The 20,635-nt window shown below is 43.5% G+C and overlaps 1 protein-coding gene across 1 annotated transcript in view; it reads right to left on the bottom strand.

Moving 5' to 3' along the window:
- The window catches only part of stx8 (syntaxin 8), a 49,243-nt gene that overhangs the window by 19,342 nt on the left and 9,266 nt on the right, over positions 1-20,635 (bottom strand). The window contains 1 exon segment of the mRNA XM_045209260.1: positions 18,079-18,171. Coding sequence (XP_045065195.1) covers positions 18,079-18,171 — 93 coding nt within the window.

Genomic DNA, 20,635 nt, shown 5'->3' with positions numbered 1-20,635 from the left:
CTTAAATATTCACCCTCTGAATGGCACACATACAAAATCCATGTCTCAATTGTCTCAAGGCTTAAAAATCCTTCTTTAACCTGTCTCCTCCCCTTCGTCTACACTGATTAAAGTGGATTTAACAAGTGACATCAATAAAGGATCATAGCTTTCACCTGGTCAATCTATGTCATGGAAAGAGCAGGTGTTCCTAATATTTTGTACACTCAGTGTATTATAACTGTTTACTTTGTGGGAATTCTGCCTTTCTCTCATGATGTAGGCCTACATTAAAAATATTTGTACAAATCCTGGTTGGAAAACGGAACAACAGTGACTTAGAATCAAATGGCAACAGTATTAAGCCAAAACCAAAACAGATGAGAATGATAAGATGCTAGCCTAGATCAAAAGGATTTGGTTGTTCATCCGAGTGTAGTCGATCTGAGAGACAACAAAGAGAGCGAACTTCAACGTTCAACAAAACAAGGCCAAAAGAGCTCATTTGTGAGGCAAAACTGGTTTTGAAGCTCACCGTACTGTTATTACTGCCGCTAATTTTATCAAAACCTCCACTCAATCTGTTTATTTTCTGGATTTCACACATAGGAGAGCCCAGATAATAGATCAAATAGACTGTACAGAAAAAGGATTTCTTCTTTTGAAGCATTTCAAAAGCCTCACCTTGGAAATACTCATCCGCCGCAGTTTCAAAGAATCATATTATGATTAAAGCCTTTGAACTGCTCTTTCAGTCTTTGATTGTGATTATGATCGGTTGTGAGTCACTGTGAAGAGTTGAGGGTTGCATGATAGCCATTGGTCATATCGTGGTGTTAACTCAGATGAGTAATCTTCATGGGTGATGTCAGACACTTGTTGCAAAGGACTGGAACTGAAAAGGGGACTCACACGACTACAATATTCCAGTATTACAGTACGGCAATATGAGATGGATTTAATACCATGCAATATCTAATACATACATTACATTATGGACGCAAATCACACTTGCCCCCAAAATGTACTACAGGACCAACTTCAAATCAAACATAATAAGTCGGCTACAACTTGGCAATGACACTCCCCTGACTTTTACTGACAAATAGACAAATGCCATTTAAATGTGCTTAGTAAGGTGTCTTTACAGATGAATAAACAATTCCACCATCCCCACCAATTCCACCGTAAAACATGTGTGCGGCGCATGTTCAACAGCCTAAAGAGGCACGCGTTCCCATCACCGAGAGACTGTGAACAAGCCTGGCGTATGGAGTCCCCCCTCATCACATCCTCCACATTTTCACTTATGGAACGACGCCCTTCAAAGCTCACCAAAGACTTGAGACGCTAATGAAGCATTCCCTAATTCAAACATGAAGTCTCTCTCTCTTTTCCTTGCTCCATCTCCCCGTTTCTGTGCATCAGCTGTGATGAATGACTTCTAATGAGACCCTGCTGTGTGGTTCAACTGGCTGCTTCTTCCAAAGCCTCTCCCTCTCCCTTTCCCCCTCTCTCTCTCACACCCTCTCTTTCTCTCTATGGATGAAATCATTGGGAAAATGACCCATCTCTAGGCTGCCTCGTTTCAATGCCATTGCACGGTGTGTTTCTAAGCTCATGCTTAACACAGAGTTAGATTTTACTGTGTGACATTTACCCAACCTCAACCCTCTACAGGTAGCTTGTGCCTCCCCTCAGCCACCCTCTCATACTCATTGAACCTGAGTGTGAACACATTCCCCATATATTCCATATGTGTGGCATGTTAAAAAGTAATAGCGGTGAATATTCTCTCTATTAAAAGGAGAGTAGATGAAGGTCTCTGCTCTTTAGCCCTGCTGAAATGGGAACCACCTGCTGGACTGAGGTGGTGGGTAAGTCTAAGCCCTTCCAATCGTTATATGGGGTGACCCACTTTACCTCCAGTCTGGTGGCGAAGAAAGGGCAGTACTTTAATACTTTTACTCCACCGAGATCCCCGCGGGTTCCAAACCGTTGGATGTGGCTTCCAAACCGGAGTGGTTAGCGATTAAGTAAACAGAGTGGGAGATTTGTTCCCGCTGTCACTCACGTTAGCCAACGAGGCCCGGCGGAGCCAAGCGAGAGCGGAGCCAGGGCCAAAGTAACATTAAATTGCAGGGAATCCTTTGCCCTCCGCCAAAGGGAAAGTGCCAGATGAAATTGCAACCTCACCACATGGCAAATGCACTTTCATTTCCCCATGCGGCAATCTGCGATGAAGCCCTCCTGGGGGATATTACAGAGCGATATTAAGACGTTAAGGCCAGTTTGGCGTTAAATCGTACACATACCACTGTGGTGAGGTAATGCTCCTTAAAAAGTAATAGCAGTGACACGAGCATGTGAACGAAGGTATGGTAATCATAGAGTTAACCCCTTAGCTTCTGAGGAGGGCTAGTGAGGTTGTTGCTTTCAAGGCACCTTAAGAGAAGTTCTGTGTCAAACACAGGGAGGTTGATCGATGCTGAAATTCAGTCGAACCCACACTATGGCAAAATGCAAGCTTTAAGTGAAGGAGAAGTGACAAAACATGATGTTTTATCTCAGTGCAAGAACAATAGGCAACAGGACTCAACCATCTGATTGATGTTTGGAAAGTAACAAGACAAATTCACAATACTGGAGTGTGTTGCGTAATCTAACAGCAGCCATTTTAAAACCATTATGCCAGCTAAGACCATTTAATGTCATCTAAGACACTTTAAAGAGGCAGATTACTCAAAGACACGGTAATGAGAACGACTTGAACCATAAGTTTGTTTCCAAGCATTTTCTCATTCTAAAAACAACCAACTTGTTAAGAGGGGGGTGAAATCATAGTTGACTTCCCTTACATGGAGTTTTTACTGCTTATTAGTTTGTGTTTTTCCAAGGGATAAAATACACAATTGATAGTTTGCGAATGAGTGTGTCATTGCCAGGCAATCTGGATGTGGTTGTTGAGAGAGGAGGACTGAGGAGCCTCTCCCACTGACTCTCTGGGCCCAGGACAGGGCTCTGAGCTAGGGGACATCTGGAGGTGATCTGGGGCCCCGCTGGGCCCAGCTGAGAAACAGACGAGGTGCAGATGATCAGGATCCGGGCGACACCTCGGTCTCTGATGCCCTGCCCTGGGCTGCTGCTGTGGGGTGGTGGGTTGTCTCCATCAGAGAGAAAAAGTGTGTGTGTGTGTGTGTGTTGAGGGCGCCCGCCTGCGTGTGTGCGTGCGTCAGACCAACATGTTGGACCAGAGAGCTTCTTCCTCAGTCTCCACTTTCACCTACGCCAAAGTCGGGACAGGTGGTCGGCCGCTACTGGTTGATGAATAACTCGCTGAGTAACTCTTCATACTGGAGTATGAGACAGGGAGAGGCAGCCAGCTAATCCTCACATCCCCTTTAAATCATTCAAAGACGATCATCAAACACACGTATCCCTCATCCCTTTAACACCAATAACATCCCCACAGTGAGGACCGTTGTCAGCCATCAGGCTTTTTAATTGCTGACAAAAGTGTCAGGAGAAAAGTTGGCACTTTTAATTGTTTATTCGAGGATTGTGTGGATGTGTTATTGCAAATGATGTGCTTAATGGGTGATATGTAGGGTTGAATTGTCTTGAGTTGAGGTTTCTTTCAGCTATTCCAAGCACAAATAGCCATAGAAAGGCTTTGCCTCTCCCTTTAAAAGCAGACTCAGGGTAATTCGATCCATAGGGCTCTATAGCACTGGAAATCCCTTAGCCAACCAGAACGAATTATCAACAAAAAGGGGAAAAAAGGAAGATCAAGATATACAGTACCAGTCAAAAGTTTGGACACACCTACTCATTCAAGGGTTTTTCTTTATTTTTACTATGTTCTACATTGTAGAATAATGAGTGGCGCAGTGGTCTAAGGCACTGCATCGCAGTGCTAACTGTGCCACTAGAGATCCTGGTTCGAATCCAGGCTCTGTCGCAGCCGGCCGCGACCGGGAGACTCATGGGCGGCGCACAATTGGCCCAGCGTTGTCCAGGGTAGGGGAGGGAATGGCCGGCAGGGATGTAGCTCAGTTGATAGAGCATGGCGTTTGCAACGCCAGGGTTGTGGGTTCGATTCCCACGGGGGGCCAGTATAAAAAAAAAAAATGTATTCACTAACTGTAAGTCGCTCTGGATAAGAGCGTCTGCTAAATGACTAAAATGTAAATGTAAATGTAGTGAAGACATCAAAACTATGAAATAACACATTTCGAATCATGTAGTAACCAAAAAAGTGTTAAACAAATCAAAATATATTTTATATTTTAGGTTCGTCAAAGTAGCCACCCTTTGCCTTGATGACAGCTTTGCACACTCTTGGCATTCTCTCAACCAGCTTCACCTGGCTTTTCCAACAGTCTTGAAGGAGTTCCCACATATGCTGAGCACTTGTTGGCTGCTTTTCCTTCACTCTGCGGTCCAACCCAAACCACCTCAATTGGGTTGAGGTCGGGTGATTGTGGAGGCCAGGTCATCTGATGAAGCACTCCATCAATCTCCTTCTTGGTCAAATAGCCTTTACACAGCCTAGAGGTGTGTTGGGTCCTTGACCTGTTGAAAAACAAATTATAGTCCCACTAAGCACAAACCAGACGGGATGGCGTATCGCTGCAGAATGCTGTGGTAGACATGCTGGTTAAGTTTACCTTGAATTCTAAATAGATCACTGACAGTGTCAGCAGCAAAGCACCCCCACACCATCACACCTCCTCCTCCATGCTTCATGGTCGGAACCACACATGCGGAGATCATCCGTTCACCTACTCTGCGTATCACAAAGAGACGGCGGTTGGAACCAAAAATCTCCAATTTGGACTCATCAGACCAAAAGGACAGATTTCCACCGGTCTAATGTCCATTGCTTGTGTTTCTCGGCCCAAGCAATTCTCTTCTTCTTATTGGTGTCCTTTAGTAGTGGTTTCTTTGCAGCAATTCTCAAATGACTGCCTCGCCTGGTTCACCAACTACCTCTCAGATAGAGTTCAATGTGTCAAATCGGAGGGCCTGTTGTCTGGACCCCTGGCAGTCTCTATGGGGGTGCCACAGGGTTCAATTCTCATGCTAACTCTATTCTCTGTGTATATCAATGATGTCGCTCTTGCTGCTGGTGACGCTCGGATCCACCTCTATGCGGACGACACCATTTTGTATACATCTGGCCTTCATTGGACACTGTGTTAACGAACCTCCAAACGAGCTTCAACGCCATACAACACTCTTTCTGTAGCCTCCAACTGCTCTTAAACACTAGTAAAACTAAATGCATGCTCTTCAACCGAACGCTGCTTGCACCCGTCCACCCGACTAGAATCACTACTCTCGGCGGGTCTGACCTAGAGTATGTGGACAACTACAAATACCTAGGTGTCTGGTTAGACTGTAAACTCTCCTTCCAGACTCACATTAAGCATCTCTAATCAAAAGTTAGATCTAGAATCTGCTTCCTATTTCGCAACAAAGCCTCCTTCACTCATGCTGCCAAACATGCCCTCGTAAAACTGACTATCCTACCGATCCTTGACTTTGGCGATGTCATTTACAAAATAGCCTCCAACACTCTACTCAGAAAATTGGATGTAGTCTATCACAGTGCAATCCGTTTTGTCACCAAAGCCCCATATACTACTCACCATTGTGACCTGTACGCTCTTGTTGGCTGGTCCTCACTACATATTCGTCGCCAAACCCACTGGCTCCAGGTCTATAAATCACTACTAGGCAAATCCCCTCCTTATCTTAGCTCACTGGTCACCATAGCAACACCCACCCGTAGTGGCCGCCATTCCTTCCAGTTCTCTGCTGCCATTGACTGGAACGAACTGCAAAAATCTCTGAAGCTGGAGACTCTTATCTCCCTCACTAACTTAAGCACCAGTTGTCAGAGCAGCTTACCGATCACTGCACACAGCCATTCTGAAATTAGCCCACTCAACAACCTCATCCCCATATTGTTATTTATTTTGCTAATTTGCACCCCAGTATCTCTATTTGCACATCTATCATTCCAGTGTTAATACGAAATTGTAACAATTTTGCACTATGGCCTATTTATTGCCTTACCTCCATAATTTACTACATTCGCACACACCTTATATATAATTTCTGTTGTATTTTTGACTTTTTGTTTTGTTTACCCCATATGTACAGTGGGGCAAAAAAGTATTTAGTCAGCCACCAATTGTGCAAGTTCTCCCACTTAAAAAAGATGAGAGAGGCCTGTAATTTTCATCATAGGTACACGTCAACTATGACAGACAAATTGAGAAAAAAAATCCAGAAAATCCCATTGTAGGATTTTTAATGAATTTATTTGCAAATTATGGTGGAAAATAAGTATTTGGTCACCTACAAACAAGCAAGATTTCTGGCTCTCACAGACCTGTAACTTCTTCTTTAAGAGGCTCCTCTGTCCTCCACTCGTTACCTGTATTAATGGCACCTGTTTGAACTTGTTATCAGTATAAAAGACACCTGTCCACAACCTCAAACAGTCACACTCCAAACTTCACAATGGCCAAGACCAAAGAGCTGTCAAAGGACACCAAAAACAAAATTGTAGACCTGCACCAGGCTGGGAAGACTGAATCTGCAACAGGTAAGCAGCTTGGTTTGAAGAAATCAACTGTGGGAGCAATTATTAGGAAATGGAAGACATACAAGACCACTGATAATCTCCCCTCGATCTGGGGCTCCATGCAAGATCTCACCCCGTGGGGTCAAAATGATCACAAGAACAGTGAGCAAAAATCCCAGAACCACACGGGGGGACCTAGTGAATGACCTGCTGAGAGCTGGGACCAAAGTAACAAAGCCAACCATCAGTAACACACTACGCCGCCAGGGACTCAAATCCTGCAGTGCGAGACGTGTCCCCCTGCTTAAGCCAGTACATGTCCAGGCCCGTCTGAAGTGCATTTGGATGATCCAGAAGAGGATTGGGAGAATGTCATATGGTCAGATGAAACCAAAATATAACTTTTTGGTAAAAACTCAACTCGTCATGTTTGGAGGACAAAGAATGCTGAGTTGCATCCAAAGAACACCATACCTACTGTGAAGCATGGGGTTGGAAACATCATGCTTTGGGGCTGTTTTTCTGCAAAGGGACCAGGACGACTGATCCGTGTAAAGGAAAGAATGAATGGGGCCATGTATCGTGAGATTTTGAGTGAAACTCTCCTTCCATCAGCAAGGGCATTGAAGATGAAACGTGGCTGGGTCTTTCAGCATGACAATGATCCCAAACACACCGCCCGGGCAACGAATGAGTGGCTTCGTAAGAAGCATTTCAAGGTCCTGGAGTGGCCTAGCCAGTCTCCAGATCTCAACCCCATAGAAAATATTTGGAGGGAGTTGAAAGTCTGTGTTGCCCAGCGACAGCCCCAAAACATCACTGCTCTAGAGGAGATCTGCATGGAGGAATGGGCCAAAATACCAGCAACAGTGTGTGAAAACCTTGTGAAGACTTACAGAAAACGTTTGACCTGTGTCATTGCCAACAAAGGGTATATAACAAAGTATTGAGAAACTTTTGTTATTGACCAAATACTTATTTTCCACCATCATATGCCAATAAATTCATTAAAAATCCTACAATGTGATTTTCTGGATTTTTTTTCTATTTTTGTCTGTCATAGTTGACGTTTACCTATGATGAAAATTACAGGCCTCTCTCATCTTTTTAAGTGGGAGAACTTGCACAATTGGTGGCTGACTAAATACTTTTTTTTACCCCACATGTAACTCTGTGTTGTTGTTTTTAATCGCACTGCTTTGCTTTATCTTGGCCAGGTCGCAGTTGTAAATGAGAACTTGTTCTCAACTGGCTTACCTGGTTAAATAAAGGTGAAAAAAACCCAAAAAAAACATGAAGGCCTGATTCACGCAGTCTCCTCTGAACAGTTGATGTTGAGATGCGTCTGTTACCTGAACTCTTTGAAGCATTTATTTGGACTGCAATTTCTGAGGCTGGTAACTCTAATTAACTCATCCTCTGCAGCAGGGGTAACTCTGGGACTTCCTTTCCTGTGGCGGTCCTCATGAGAGCCAGTTTCATCATAGCGCTTGATGGTTTTTGCGACTGCACTTGAAGAAACTTTCAAAGTTCTTGAAATGTTCCTCATTGGACTGACCTTCATGTCTTAAGTAATGATGGACTGTCGTTTCTCTTTGCTTATTTGAGCTGTTCTTGCCATAATATGGACTTGGGCTTTTACCAAATAGGGCTATCTTCTGTATACCACCCCTACCTTGTCACAACACAACTGATCGGCTCAAACCCATTAAGGAGGAAAAAAATTCCACAAATTAACTTTTAACAAGGCACACCTGTTAATTGAAATGCATTCCAGGTGACTACCTCATGAAGCTGGTTGAGAGAATGCCAATAGTGTGCAATGCTGTCATCAAGGCAAATGGTATACAGTTTTTTGGTTACTATATGATTCCATATGTGTTATTTCATAGTTTTGATGTCTTCACTATTATTCTACAACGTAGAAAATAGTAAAAATAAAGAAAAACCCTTGAATGAGTAGGTGTGTCCAAACTTTTGACTGGTACTGTACATGAACAAGTGCTTTTTTATCCTGCCTCTTCTCTCAAAGCTGTTCACTCTTTGGTGGTGAAGCGAGCTAAACAAGGCCACATTAAAATCTAGCAAATTGTGTTAAAAGGGTAAATGATCATTAAAGTTAAATTAGGGTTAACCGCATTGTAATGCATTCCCATTCCTCAGTGTGTTTTGAAAACAGCTCGCTTTTAATCTGTCATCTCGTTCATATTCCGCTGCAAATGACTGTTTAATATACTTTTTTATACACATATGCCACTATCACTCATATTTGTGAATGTGCCGGAACCTGCCTGTCTCTGCAATGTACGTTTACACTGCACTGACATTGTTGGTGCAAAAAAGAGAGAGAAAAAAGACTGGTTTGGAAAAGAAATTAGACTTTTCCTAAAGAATTATATTTACTTTCCGTACAGTTGTCCTAACATGACAAAGAATGTGAGTGTGAGGAGGTGTAAAATCTCCCTCTCCGGGTCGTGCTTCGCCCTCTCTGTCACATAGTTTGCACACCCCATAGATCACTCCTCTTTGCTGCCGTCTGGGAATTCCTGCCAGTTGCCTTTTAACGTGGGTCTCATTTCTGCTGCTAATGTGTGTGTGTTCGTGTATGTGCGTGTGTGTGTGTGTGGCTAACGACTGTCACGAGCGGAGCGCCACATTCGTTCCAGATGTATAGCAGCTAATCAAAGCCAAGATCCACCGAGCAAGACTGCAGCCTGGACCGATGGCGGGAATACCTCCCACATGCTTTATGGCATCTATAAAAATATAAAATAAAAATACAATAAATCTGAGAACTCTCTCTCTCTCTTGCTCCCTCCTCTTTCTCGCTCTTAAAGACAAAAACAAAAGCTTTTATCGAGGTTGCTGAGCTGCGACAGTATTTAAATGGTTAACAGTAGACTGCCATATGCACAGGGAAAACAAGTTGTTTAGCCTCGACCACAATACAGATCTACACAGAGATAGTCTGTGTATTCTTGGTCTGCTGTTTCAGATCCCAAACTTCATATGAATCATGGGAAGTGCCTGAGATGAGAGGAATGGCAATACTGTGTCACCCAAAACACAAACAATTCCAACGTGTATAACACATGGGAAAGCCCCGACCGATGCCAGGTATGACCACTTTTTCTCCAGTGTCAGTGTCGCTATATAATGCTGTTGAATGTGTGACTGGAGAATCAGCCTATTGGCACTTCTCCAGTTCAGCCACAGAAGGAAACATTAGACACTCGTTTAGGTATGTGGCCTTTCTTCACAAACCACCATTGGCAGGGGAGTCGATAATATCTCTTTAAATCACTTGTTGGTTGAGGTAGTACTACACTAGCCTGGTCCCAGATCTGTCTGTGCTGTCATGTGCGGTCACGCCAATGACATTAGGAGCTGGCAAGACGGCACAAACAGATCTGGGATCAAGCTAAGGTACAACTACACAACCTGAAAAAGTTCCAGAGTTCCAAAGCTTGGACTTCCATGAAAAGGATATGACTTAATCAATCCTGACTTGTAAACTCTTTAACACATGAATTGCAGTTTGCCGCCAAGCTCTCTCCTCTCTCCTCCAGCTGGACTGTGTCTTTGTTATCCGGACCACCACATCTTTGTCACAAACCCCCTCTGAAAAGAAAATAGGAGAAACTGACCAAATGCCTCACGAGCCATTGGTAAGACAGTGCAAGACAAGCAAATGGAACCTCAAAGACGAAGCCATTGGGAAGTGAAAATAGTGAATCAATCTCACAGGGAAAACTTAAGTAGACATTTGATTGATGAAGCTACCTTCTCCAGAGACCCTTTGAGTTCCCACATGCTAATTCGCTAGCGGTCGCAAACGGAGGATCATTCATCACCATGCGGTCGCGGTCGCTTGCCTTTGCCTGAATCCCCTTCCCCGCCTCATTGTTACTTTGTCCCCTTCCACTCTGCCGTAGTGACACTGTGCCCCAGACAGAGACGGATGCAACCACCATCGGATGGGACAAGGAGGAGATGGCACATGATTGATCGTGTCCAGGTCAGGATTTGTAAAACAGGAGGCCCGTCTAGCATTTTCCCGCCTATTTTTTGTCACTCGATCACAGAGCAGTGTCATTATGAATGGGGTGGGCAGTGAATTCACACTCCTACAGCAGCGCTAGTCTGCACAGTAGACATTCCCAGATAATGTAGACATTATCCTAGATAATGACGTAATTTCAACCAGCTTCTCCCGCTGGATTGGTTGTTCCCAGTTCTTGCTCAATTACAACTTGATCACATTCGTCAGATGATATCTGTGAGAAAGAAGCAGGAGAGAAGCTTAACTGCTGTGAGATATTTAGAATACGTCATTTCAAATGTCCTTTTCCAAAAAGGCTATTAAAATGACTGCACATGGAAAGACCTGTGCAGCTCACCACCTTCTCACCCAGAGTTCTGTCCACAAACCTCTGGCAAGTTCCCAGGCCTTTCAGAAAATATTTTCCATCTGAGTCAGAAGTTTAGAGAGTCACAGTCACCAAGTGGGCATGAACCCGGTTATAAAAGCTGAGGCTAGGTACTGATCTAGGATCAGCTTACCCTCCCCAAATCCTAACCTTAATCATAAGGGAAGAAAATGTCAAACTGACCTTTGATCAGCGTCCCTACTCTGACCTATAAACACCCGACTCAGAGGAAGTGACTAAATATGTACATGCTCTGAGACTGTTACAGGAAGGAGGCCTTCCACAGAACACCTTCAGTGAAGAAAGAGATTTGTGGAAAATATCAAGTCAAATTAGGCTATTCTTCAATGAGAGAGGGTGCAACACTGCAGCCAGCAGTAGCACTTGACACGTTCAGTCGTCCAAAGCACCATAACACTAAGCCTGAACCTTAGAACTGTCCGTGAACCACCAACAGACTTGTTTTAAGGTGTTAGGATTGAAGGTATACAAGAGGTATTTTCTTATATCTAGTACATGAAGAATCCTCACTATTTCCAACTCTGTGGGGCAGAGTCGTGTTAAACTCCAGCCACCAAGTCAGTTGGTCATTTCCACTCTCTGTAACTGCTACTCAAAGCTCAGTGACACCAGACAAGAGTTGGGCGTGTCTTCATGTATGACGACACCCATTTTCGTGACACGAACACCACCCCCACCCCTCCTTCTCCATCTCCACGCCCTACTAAGGAGTTACCCTACCACCCTACCCTTGGCTCGCAGCTGGAGCAAAGAGGACGGGCGATAAATCAATCGTCGACTTCGCCCCGGCAACAGGGCTCAGCCTCGACGCCGAGCACCGCCATTAGTGTAAGTTTATTTGTTCGCGGACTGTTTCTCTGAAGAGTGTGACCAAGAGCTCTGTTCTCCACAGCCAGGGTTGACCACCCCGCTGGTGAGGTCACTGGTCCTCCAGCAGTTCTAACAAACGTTCCAGAATGTTCCCGCCTTCCCGGGTTCCACTATTTATTTGGAACTCATTAAAGTTCCCCGGCCACGACTCTGATGATGCAGCAGTGAATCAATGACGTAATTATTAGTGGGAAATAACAGACTAATGGCTATGTCATAGAAACATATCTCCTTTTCTTCCCAGTATAAAGACTGCTTTACAAAGAGAGAGGGTGGTAGTTGTCGCTAACTATTGAGGCCTAGAGATAGCCTGGTCGCAGATCTGTTTGTGCCATCTTGCCAGGTCCTATATACTGTATGGTCATTGTCATGCCAAACAACCATAAGCGTTGGCTATACCGCACAAACAGATCTGGGACCAGGCTATCCCAAAGAAAGTCCTAGACACTGATAATAGACCCCTATTATGACCTGATATGGCTCATGTCATCACTTACTCATACAGAAATGGCTACACGTCTAACAATCTTTTAGCAAGTGTCAGACATAACAATCCTGGATGTTTAGGTCAGATGTATTCTTATCTGTTCAAAGCGTTCTTCCTTTTGGATCTTTCCGTAATCTTTCACCAGCAGATCTTAATCTAAATGAAGTTTTGTTTCTCTCTCTCTGTTCCGAATGAGCTCACTTCTGCACAGAAATATTGTCCTCTAACAGAATGATATGGACACCGTGTTGCCTAGCGATGGTGAAATCCACTCAGAGTGTTATTAGCCAAACAGAAGAAAAGCCAGGCGGGAGTACACACAGAGGTCACTGCTGGGATATTTGATGTGCAAGCGGCGAGCAGCACACTCGGCGGCGGCGTCACATGACCACAGTCTATTTATTCAATTGGAGAAGCGGTGGAGGAAGGAGAAATGAAAGAAAACGGAACAAACTGCAGTGACTACTTCCTCTGAAAGGTTTGTGTGTGGCGAATTTGGAGGGGTTCGGCTTAGCGGGAAACTTTGTTGATTAAATAACATCAAACAGTGTGTGGAAAATAAATGAACTCATCCATCCATTTGATCAGCCCAGGTCAACCATGTTGGATTTTTAATGAGGCTTGTAATAGGGAAGATAGACAAACCCTGGAATGAAAGGGCGTGCGTGTGTGTGTGTGTGTGTGTGTGTGTGTGTGTGTGTGTGTGTGTGTGCATGTACGCCTAACCACACACTGTCCTTTCCCTGGTTATTCCAACCAAAGTGAGGATGTATTATGGAAAACTAGTCTCTAAAGCTGGAACCCTCCTCAGCCCCTCGAAAAGACCCACTTTTACAAGACTGCCCGTCACTCATAATCACAGACCACTGTGACACGGGCTGATGTCATTGTTCCAGACCCGAATGAAGAGAAATATCAACACCAATAATGTCAAACAATGTTGATTCTAGCAGCAAAAAACCTTCCTTTTGTTGATATAGAAACTTTAGTTAGACGCACAGGGACATTTTCTGCCACATTGAATTTGGAAATAAAAATATGGTTGATTTCGGCCACATTATGTTGCAAATATGAATACACCTGGTGATGATACACATCATAAATAACCTTCACACCCAAAAACTTTGATTGCCTTTTTCTTTTTATAGGTATTGAACCAAACTACTGTCCATATGGGAAAAAGGCTTTCTTGTCTTCACAATTCACACCTGCAAAGCTTGGGGATGATTAAAATTGCTGCTACTTTAGCTCAACTCTTCCTCACCATTCATTGTAGATTCATTGTGTTTTTTAAGACAGTGCTGGAAGAGAAACCGAGGGCCTTGGGTTCATTTCTTACACTCATAACAGGTCACCTTCACAGATGACCTTAGCTTCAAGCTCTTTCCCAAAAAGGAGCCGACTGCAACCTCCACTGCACTCAGGTCAGAGGCTAGCTCCGAGCACAGAGCTTAATCTATTTATAGGGAAACACTAACAGGACTGAGATCAGAAGAAAAACAGAACCCCTAAAAATACGGAAAAAGGGAACACTTGGATTTTCGGAGTCTAGGCTTTTTAAATTAAATCAATTTTCCCTGCCTCTCCAAAAGCATTTTGCTATCCTGTTACTTTTTACGTTGTCGATTTTGTCATTTAATACAAGTAAGAAATGCAGCACCCACAAAGCTGTACGAAGCAATAATACGAGTAATTTAAGTACAACTCTGCAAGAAAAACATTCCAAACACTTATTCTCACGAAGTATGCAGAAAACATTAAATCGAACCTCTGTGTCTCATATAAGGGCATATCAAGCGTTGACTGTTATGTAAGGTAGATGAGGTTGTGTGTGTGTGTGTGTGTGTGTGTGTGTGTGTGTGTTGCCGTGTGTGTGTGTGTGCAGTGAGTGTGTGTCCGTGAGTGTGTGCCTTGCAGGCCCGCATTCCATCATGCATTTGTGTATATAGCCCTATAGCTTAAACACCTTTTTAAAACACCAGCACATTCTTAATTGTACCATCAAAGACAGTATGCCCATCAGAACCTGGGTGGTATGATGTCTTCAGGGTGGCATGGCTTGGTTTGGTGTGGATCCAAGGCACCCACCAGACCACCAGTTTCTCCAGCCTGCAGCCAGGGATTCCTCTCCCCCAGCACCCGCAAGGCCTGTGGGGCACTATGTGGACTGTTCAGCCCCTAAATCAAGCATGGGAACTCCCAGGCCAACAGCAATCAACATGCCTGGCTGTTTGAAGTCCTTCCCTGGTCTCCCCTGCTCACCACGCTGTGTGATATATCCTCTTTTTCCACCTGTCCCACACCTCTTCTGGGACCATGACATCTCGGCCATAACTCACAGAGAGGGGAGAGAGAGAAGAAGGAAAGAGAGAGGAGGTAGAGAGAGGAGGTAGGTGGAGAGAGGAGGGAGAGGGTAGGAGAACAGAGAGAGGGAAGATGGGAGGAGGCAGAGGAGAAAGAGAGAGGAGGTAGAGGTGGACGAGGCAGAGGTGGTAGAGAGGAGGCAGAGAGAACGAGGGAAAAGAGAGGTAAAGGAGAGGGAAAAGAGAGGTAAAGGAGAGAGAGAGAAAGAAAGAGAGGGAAATTAGAGCGAGAGAGAGAGTGAGCGAGAAAGAGGAAAGAGAGGTTAAGGAGAGAAAAGACAGAGAAGGTAGGAGAAGTGGAGGCAGAGGTAAAGAGGGGAGGAAGAGAGAAAGCGAGGGAAGCTAGAAGGCTCCAGAGCCCTAAGGGCCTGTGTGTATGTGACTGTGTGAATAGCCTGAAGTCAGTGGGCCTCGTGAACTCTGAGCCCCACTGTAAATTCAGATGGGAATCCGGTGGAGACTGCAAGATGTTGGACTGATCCACTATTGGATCCCCCCCTCCACCTCATCCCTCTCTTTATCACCTCTATGTAAACCCCCCTGGGTTCAGGCATACAGGTGGGCCGGTCCGCTTGACCAAGCGAGCCTCCTAACACTCTTATTTGCTGGGTTAGGTTTCAATTTCAACAGGCGGACCTGGTTAGAAGTTTGAACACACACAGGGGACTACGCTGCATTTGGAGATGCATTCGGTAGTGATCGAAATATGGAAAGTGGGAAAGAGTGAAAGAGAGAGCCGTTATCAAAATCTGTGGACAAAGTGCACTTATGGGAATGTGGACTGCCTCGCTAAAATATCAAAGCCACTTTGTATCAGGGCTGAAGTTTTAATTCGCCCGCTCCGCTCACTTACTGCGGGGGCATCGGGCCCGGACGCTCAGTTACAGTTACAGCCGTCACGCCGGCCGTTTTGCCGCTCCGAGGTCTCTTGTTATTGGAAACACTGACGCCATGCACTTCAAAAATAAATGCAAAAAGAGAGGAGAAAAACCGTTGGTTCGGACTCGGATTAAAGGGGAACCAATGATCCCTCTCTAGCTCAATAAGGTAAGAGGAGAGCAGGCTGAACCAATCAAGCCGTAGCTACCCTCTCTCTGACTCGGGGAGGATGACAGGCCAAACATCTACTGTTTGTTCCCAGCAGCAGCAGGGAAACTCGTTTGTTTCCATCTCCAAGGTCATTCGATTAAACATCCCTGTTTGAGTACAGCCTCAGAAAAGGACCATACATAGTCATCTGACCTAACTTGGAACTGGCCGTCTAAAATAAACACACTATAAATAAATTGAAATATGCATTGAATATTCATAGGTGTCCATCAAAACGGCTGAAGAATATAAACAATATGGTGTGATTTTGGGGCTATGGCTAAAACAAGATAACTAAGAAGTTATTTAACATTATTGGGATATAGCCTACATTTCCAATGCCCCAGAGGAAGGGGTCTGGGCTCTTTAGGGAGAGAACATCAATCATGTCATCACATTGTGCTCATGGCGGGAGAAAGAAAAGCACCATTTAGTCCAACGGCCCACTAATTGTCTGGCCCCCAGGGTTGTGGCATTGTGGTGTGCCCGGGACATGCCAAGAACAGCAAGCAGGAACTAATGAACTCAGTGTAACATTCCTCTATCAGACCACTAAGCACACTCCCTCTATATACGCTCTACAGTCACTAAACAGTGACATCAAGCCTGTAAGAAGTCCCTCTCGATCTTCTTCTACCTCCTATAGGCTTTGGGTGTCCTCCACATGTCAAGAGGGCCCTAACATATTCTGTTCTCAGAAAACATCGCTTTGAAAGGAGACAAAGGCCAAAAGTGACAAGAAGTGTTTTTTTTTTAATGTCCCAGTGCAGTCAAAAACAAGATTTTCCTGTGTTTTAAATATATTTCCACACTAGGAGGTTGGAATAATACTGTGAAATTCTTTTAGTGTAAGAGTTGTTTGAAAAGGCAGCCTGAAATTTCTGCCTGTTTGGACTGCCTGGTGACATCACCAGATGGTAAATTAGTTAATAGACCCATAAGAAACAGAGTCCCAAACCTCTCTGCCAATAACAGCTAGTTTTCCCGTTTTCCCCTCCCCACTCAGACCACTCCCAGACAGTCCTAGCAAAATTGTTTCTTAAGAAATGGTTATTTGCTAAGAAGCTATTTTTGTTTCTTTTTTATTGTTTTTATTGAAAACAATCCCAGCAAGGTACTTAAATGTTACCCAGAAATGATTTGATATTGAGATAAAAACGGCTGCATTGGACCTTTAAAACAAATAATCAGGCAACACTGGAGTCTCTTGTGGATACAACTAAGAAATGTAGAGTTGAGATGTAGAGTGTACAGTTGAGGAAACAATGAGATATATAATAATATAATATAATATAATAGCCATTTAGCAGACGCTTTTATCCAAAGCGACTTACAGTCATGCGTGCATACTTTTTTTTGTGTATGGGTGGTCCCGGGGATCGAACCCACTACCCTGGCGTTACAAGCGCCGTGCTCTACCAGCTGAGCTGAGAGGACCACTATCTAATGGTTCTGCGAGACAGATGATGATTATCGTGCATCCTACAACCTTTTCTCAAGTGCCTCCATCTGTAGACAAACCGGAGCGATATGCTCAGACCTGCCTTCTGCCCGCCGTCTGCCTCCTATGACAGAGCTATTTACAGCAACACAGCCATTACCTCAAAGCATATCTGATTCCAGGACAGCACTTGACTCTCTCCGCAAACGCATTAAAACAGTGCGTCAGGAGCTCACATTCCTCCTAACCAGACTATACAGCCTGACACAGTCACATATCCACCACCAGCAGAGCTCTTTTCTAAGGACGGCTAGACGTTTTCTGAGAGCTCACCATGAGGTCACTTTAACCATAGAGATACATCGCCTGCGTCCCAAATGGCACCCTATTCCCTATATAGTGCACTATTTTTGACCAGGGAATAGGGTGCCATTTGGGATGAACACTTTATTTATTCTGTGACCCTGACCAAGGTGGTTTGGAGCAGCATGTAAACGGTATTACATGAATGACCCCTGTTCCATGACTGGAGTAATAGCATGTCTGATTGATTTCACACGGTGACTTGGAGTAGGGTGTGGCGGCTGGTCTAGTGTGTGGCTGGTAGAACTATGTATGAACTATATACACCCTCCTCTTCTTAGGACACACACACACACACACACACACACACACACAATATGTTAAAGAGCTTGCGTCTTACTGTAGGGGAGAAATGTAGGGTGGACTTATCTGATTGATGCAGAGTAGGTCGCAGAAGCAATAGTAGATGTACCACACACACATACACTCCTCCTTACCATTCTGCTCGTCCAGCTCGTTGCCTATATCCTGACCCATCAGCTTCTGTCGGGTGATGACAGCGGCTAACGCGTCCAACCCAGCATCCTGAACTGTTCAGAGAGAGGGAGAGAGAGAAAGTGGTTAACTCAGCCCTGTTCAGCATGATAGAGAGAGAGACAGAAATAAGGAGAGAGAGAGGCTCCATAAGAGAGAGACCTATACATTATACCAGGGTTCCCAAACTGGTGGCCCTTGGGATGAATTTGGCCCACGGGTGATTTTCTTTGGCCCTCCAAGTTTTCTGAGCAAAAAATATATATATGCTGCAAAGGTAAGCGTTGATACTATGATGACAACCTGCTAAACTACACATTTGTTTCCTCAAAAGTATATAGCTACAGTGCCTTGAGAAAGTATTCATACCCCTTGACTTGTTCCACATTTTGTTGTGTTACAGCCCAAATTTAAAATGGATTAAATAGAGATTTTTGGGCACTGACCTACACACAATACCCCATAATGTCAAAGTGAAATAATATTTGTATTTCTTTTTAAAAATTAATAAAAAATGAAAAGCTGAAAATACTTGAGTCAATAAGTATTCAACACCTTTGTTATGGCAAGCCTAAATACATTCAGGGGTAAAAATGTGCTTAACAAGTCACATAATAAGTTGCATGGATTCCTAACTCAGTTGCCAGAGAGGAAGGAAACCGCTCAGGAATTTCACCATGAGGCCAATGGTGACTTTAAACCAGTTCCAGAGTTTCATGGCTGTGATAGGAGAAAACTGAGGATGGATTAACAACATTGTAGTTACTCAATAATACTAATCTAAATGATAGAGTGAAAAGAAAGAAGCCTGTACAGAATACAAATATTCCAAAACATGCATCCTGGCACTAAAGTAAAACTGCAAAAAAAATATATAAGAAATTAACTTTATGTCCTGAATACAAAGAATGATGTTTGGGGCAAATCAAACAACACATCACTGAGTCCCCTATTCATATTTTCAAGCATGGTGGTGGCTGCATCATGTTATGGGTATGCTTGTCATCGGCAAGGACTAGGGAGTTTCTTAGGATAAAAAGAAACGGAATAGAGCTAAGCACAGACAAAATCCTAGAAAAACCGCTGGTTGAGTCTGCTTTCCAACAGACACAGGGAGACAAATTCACTTTTCAGCAGGACAATAACAGAAAACACAAGACCAAATATACACTGGAGTTGCTTACCAAGACGACATTGAATGTTCCTGAGTGGCCTAGTTACAGTTTTGACCTAAATCGGCTTGAAAATATATGGCAAGACTTGAAAATGGCTGTCTAGCAATGATCAACAACCAACTTGACATAGCTTGATGAATTTAAAAATTGTACAATCCAGGTGTGCAAAGCTCTTAGACTTACCCAGAAATACTCACAGCTGTAATTGCTGCCAAATGTGATTCTAACATGTATTGATGAATACTTTTCTATTTATTTTACAAAATGTTAGAATCTTTTTCCACTTTGACAGAGTATTTTGTGTCGATCGTTGACAAAAAAAGTACAATTAAATCCATTTTAATCCCACCTTGTAACACAACAAAATGTGGAAAAAGTAAAGGGGTGTGAATACTTTCTAAAGGCACTGTATATCTATTTATTTATTTTTGTTGTTGGACATAAGACTGTAAAAACACCAGCAAATCAGCTCCAAGTGATTTCATTTTGGTAATCTGTTCCAAAGGATTCCCACACATTATAGAGAGATATATGTGATCGTATACAAATGTAAGCAAGGTTTGGAAATATTATGTTTTAGTCAAATATTATATCTGTTTGGGCTTCTTGCAGTCATTTGCAGTCTACAAATTATTTGTAATTGTGTTCCGTCCCCCTGACCATCCCCTCAAGAAAACAAAATAGGCCCGTAGCTGAATCTAGTTGATGATTCCTGCATTATACAGTTAATCAATAAACAACCCACAATTAGGAAAACCCCATTCAACCCACATGCAAATACTGTTAATGAACCATTGGTAGAGAGGGAGCAATTTAGTTTTTTTTTTACATTTTAGTCATTTAGCATTTAGTGAGTGAATACATTTTAATACTTAGTGCACTGTGATTTCACATGGCAACCATTTGGTGAGTAGGAATGACAAGCTATGCTATTGGGGTTCAGCTCTGATTCACTCAGCACTTAACCTCTTAAGGATAGGACCCTTTTTTTTCAATTTTCGCCTAAAATGACATACCCAAATCTAACTGCCTGTAGCTCAGGACCTGAAGCAAGGATATGCATATTCTTGATACCATTTTAAAGGAAATTTTAAATGTGAAATTAATGTAGGAGAATAAAGCACATTAGATATGTTAAAAGATAATACAAACAAAAAACCTGAGTTTTTAGTTTTTTTGTTCCATCATCTTTGAAATGCAAGAGAAAGGCCACAATATAATATTGCAGTTTAGGCGCAATCTAGATTTTGGCTACTAGATGGCAGCAGTGTGTACGCAACGTTTCAGATTGATCCAGTGAAGCGTTGCAATACTGAACTATTTTGTATCAAGTCTGCCCAAATGT

Source organism: Coregonus clupeaformis, chromosome 29 (genome assembly GCF_020615455.1).
Source record: "Coregonus clupeaformis isolate EN_2021a chromosome 29, ASM2061545v1, whole genome shotgun sequence".
Classification (NCBI taxonomy): Eukaryota; Metazoa; Chordata; class Actinopteri; order Salmoniformes; family Salmonidae; genus Coregonus; species Coregonus clupeaformis.
This window is presented reverse-complemented; position numbering and strand designations above follow the sequence as displayed.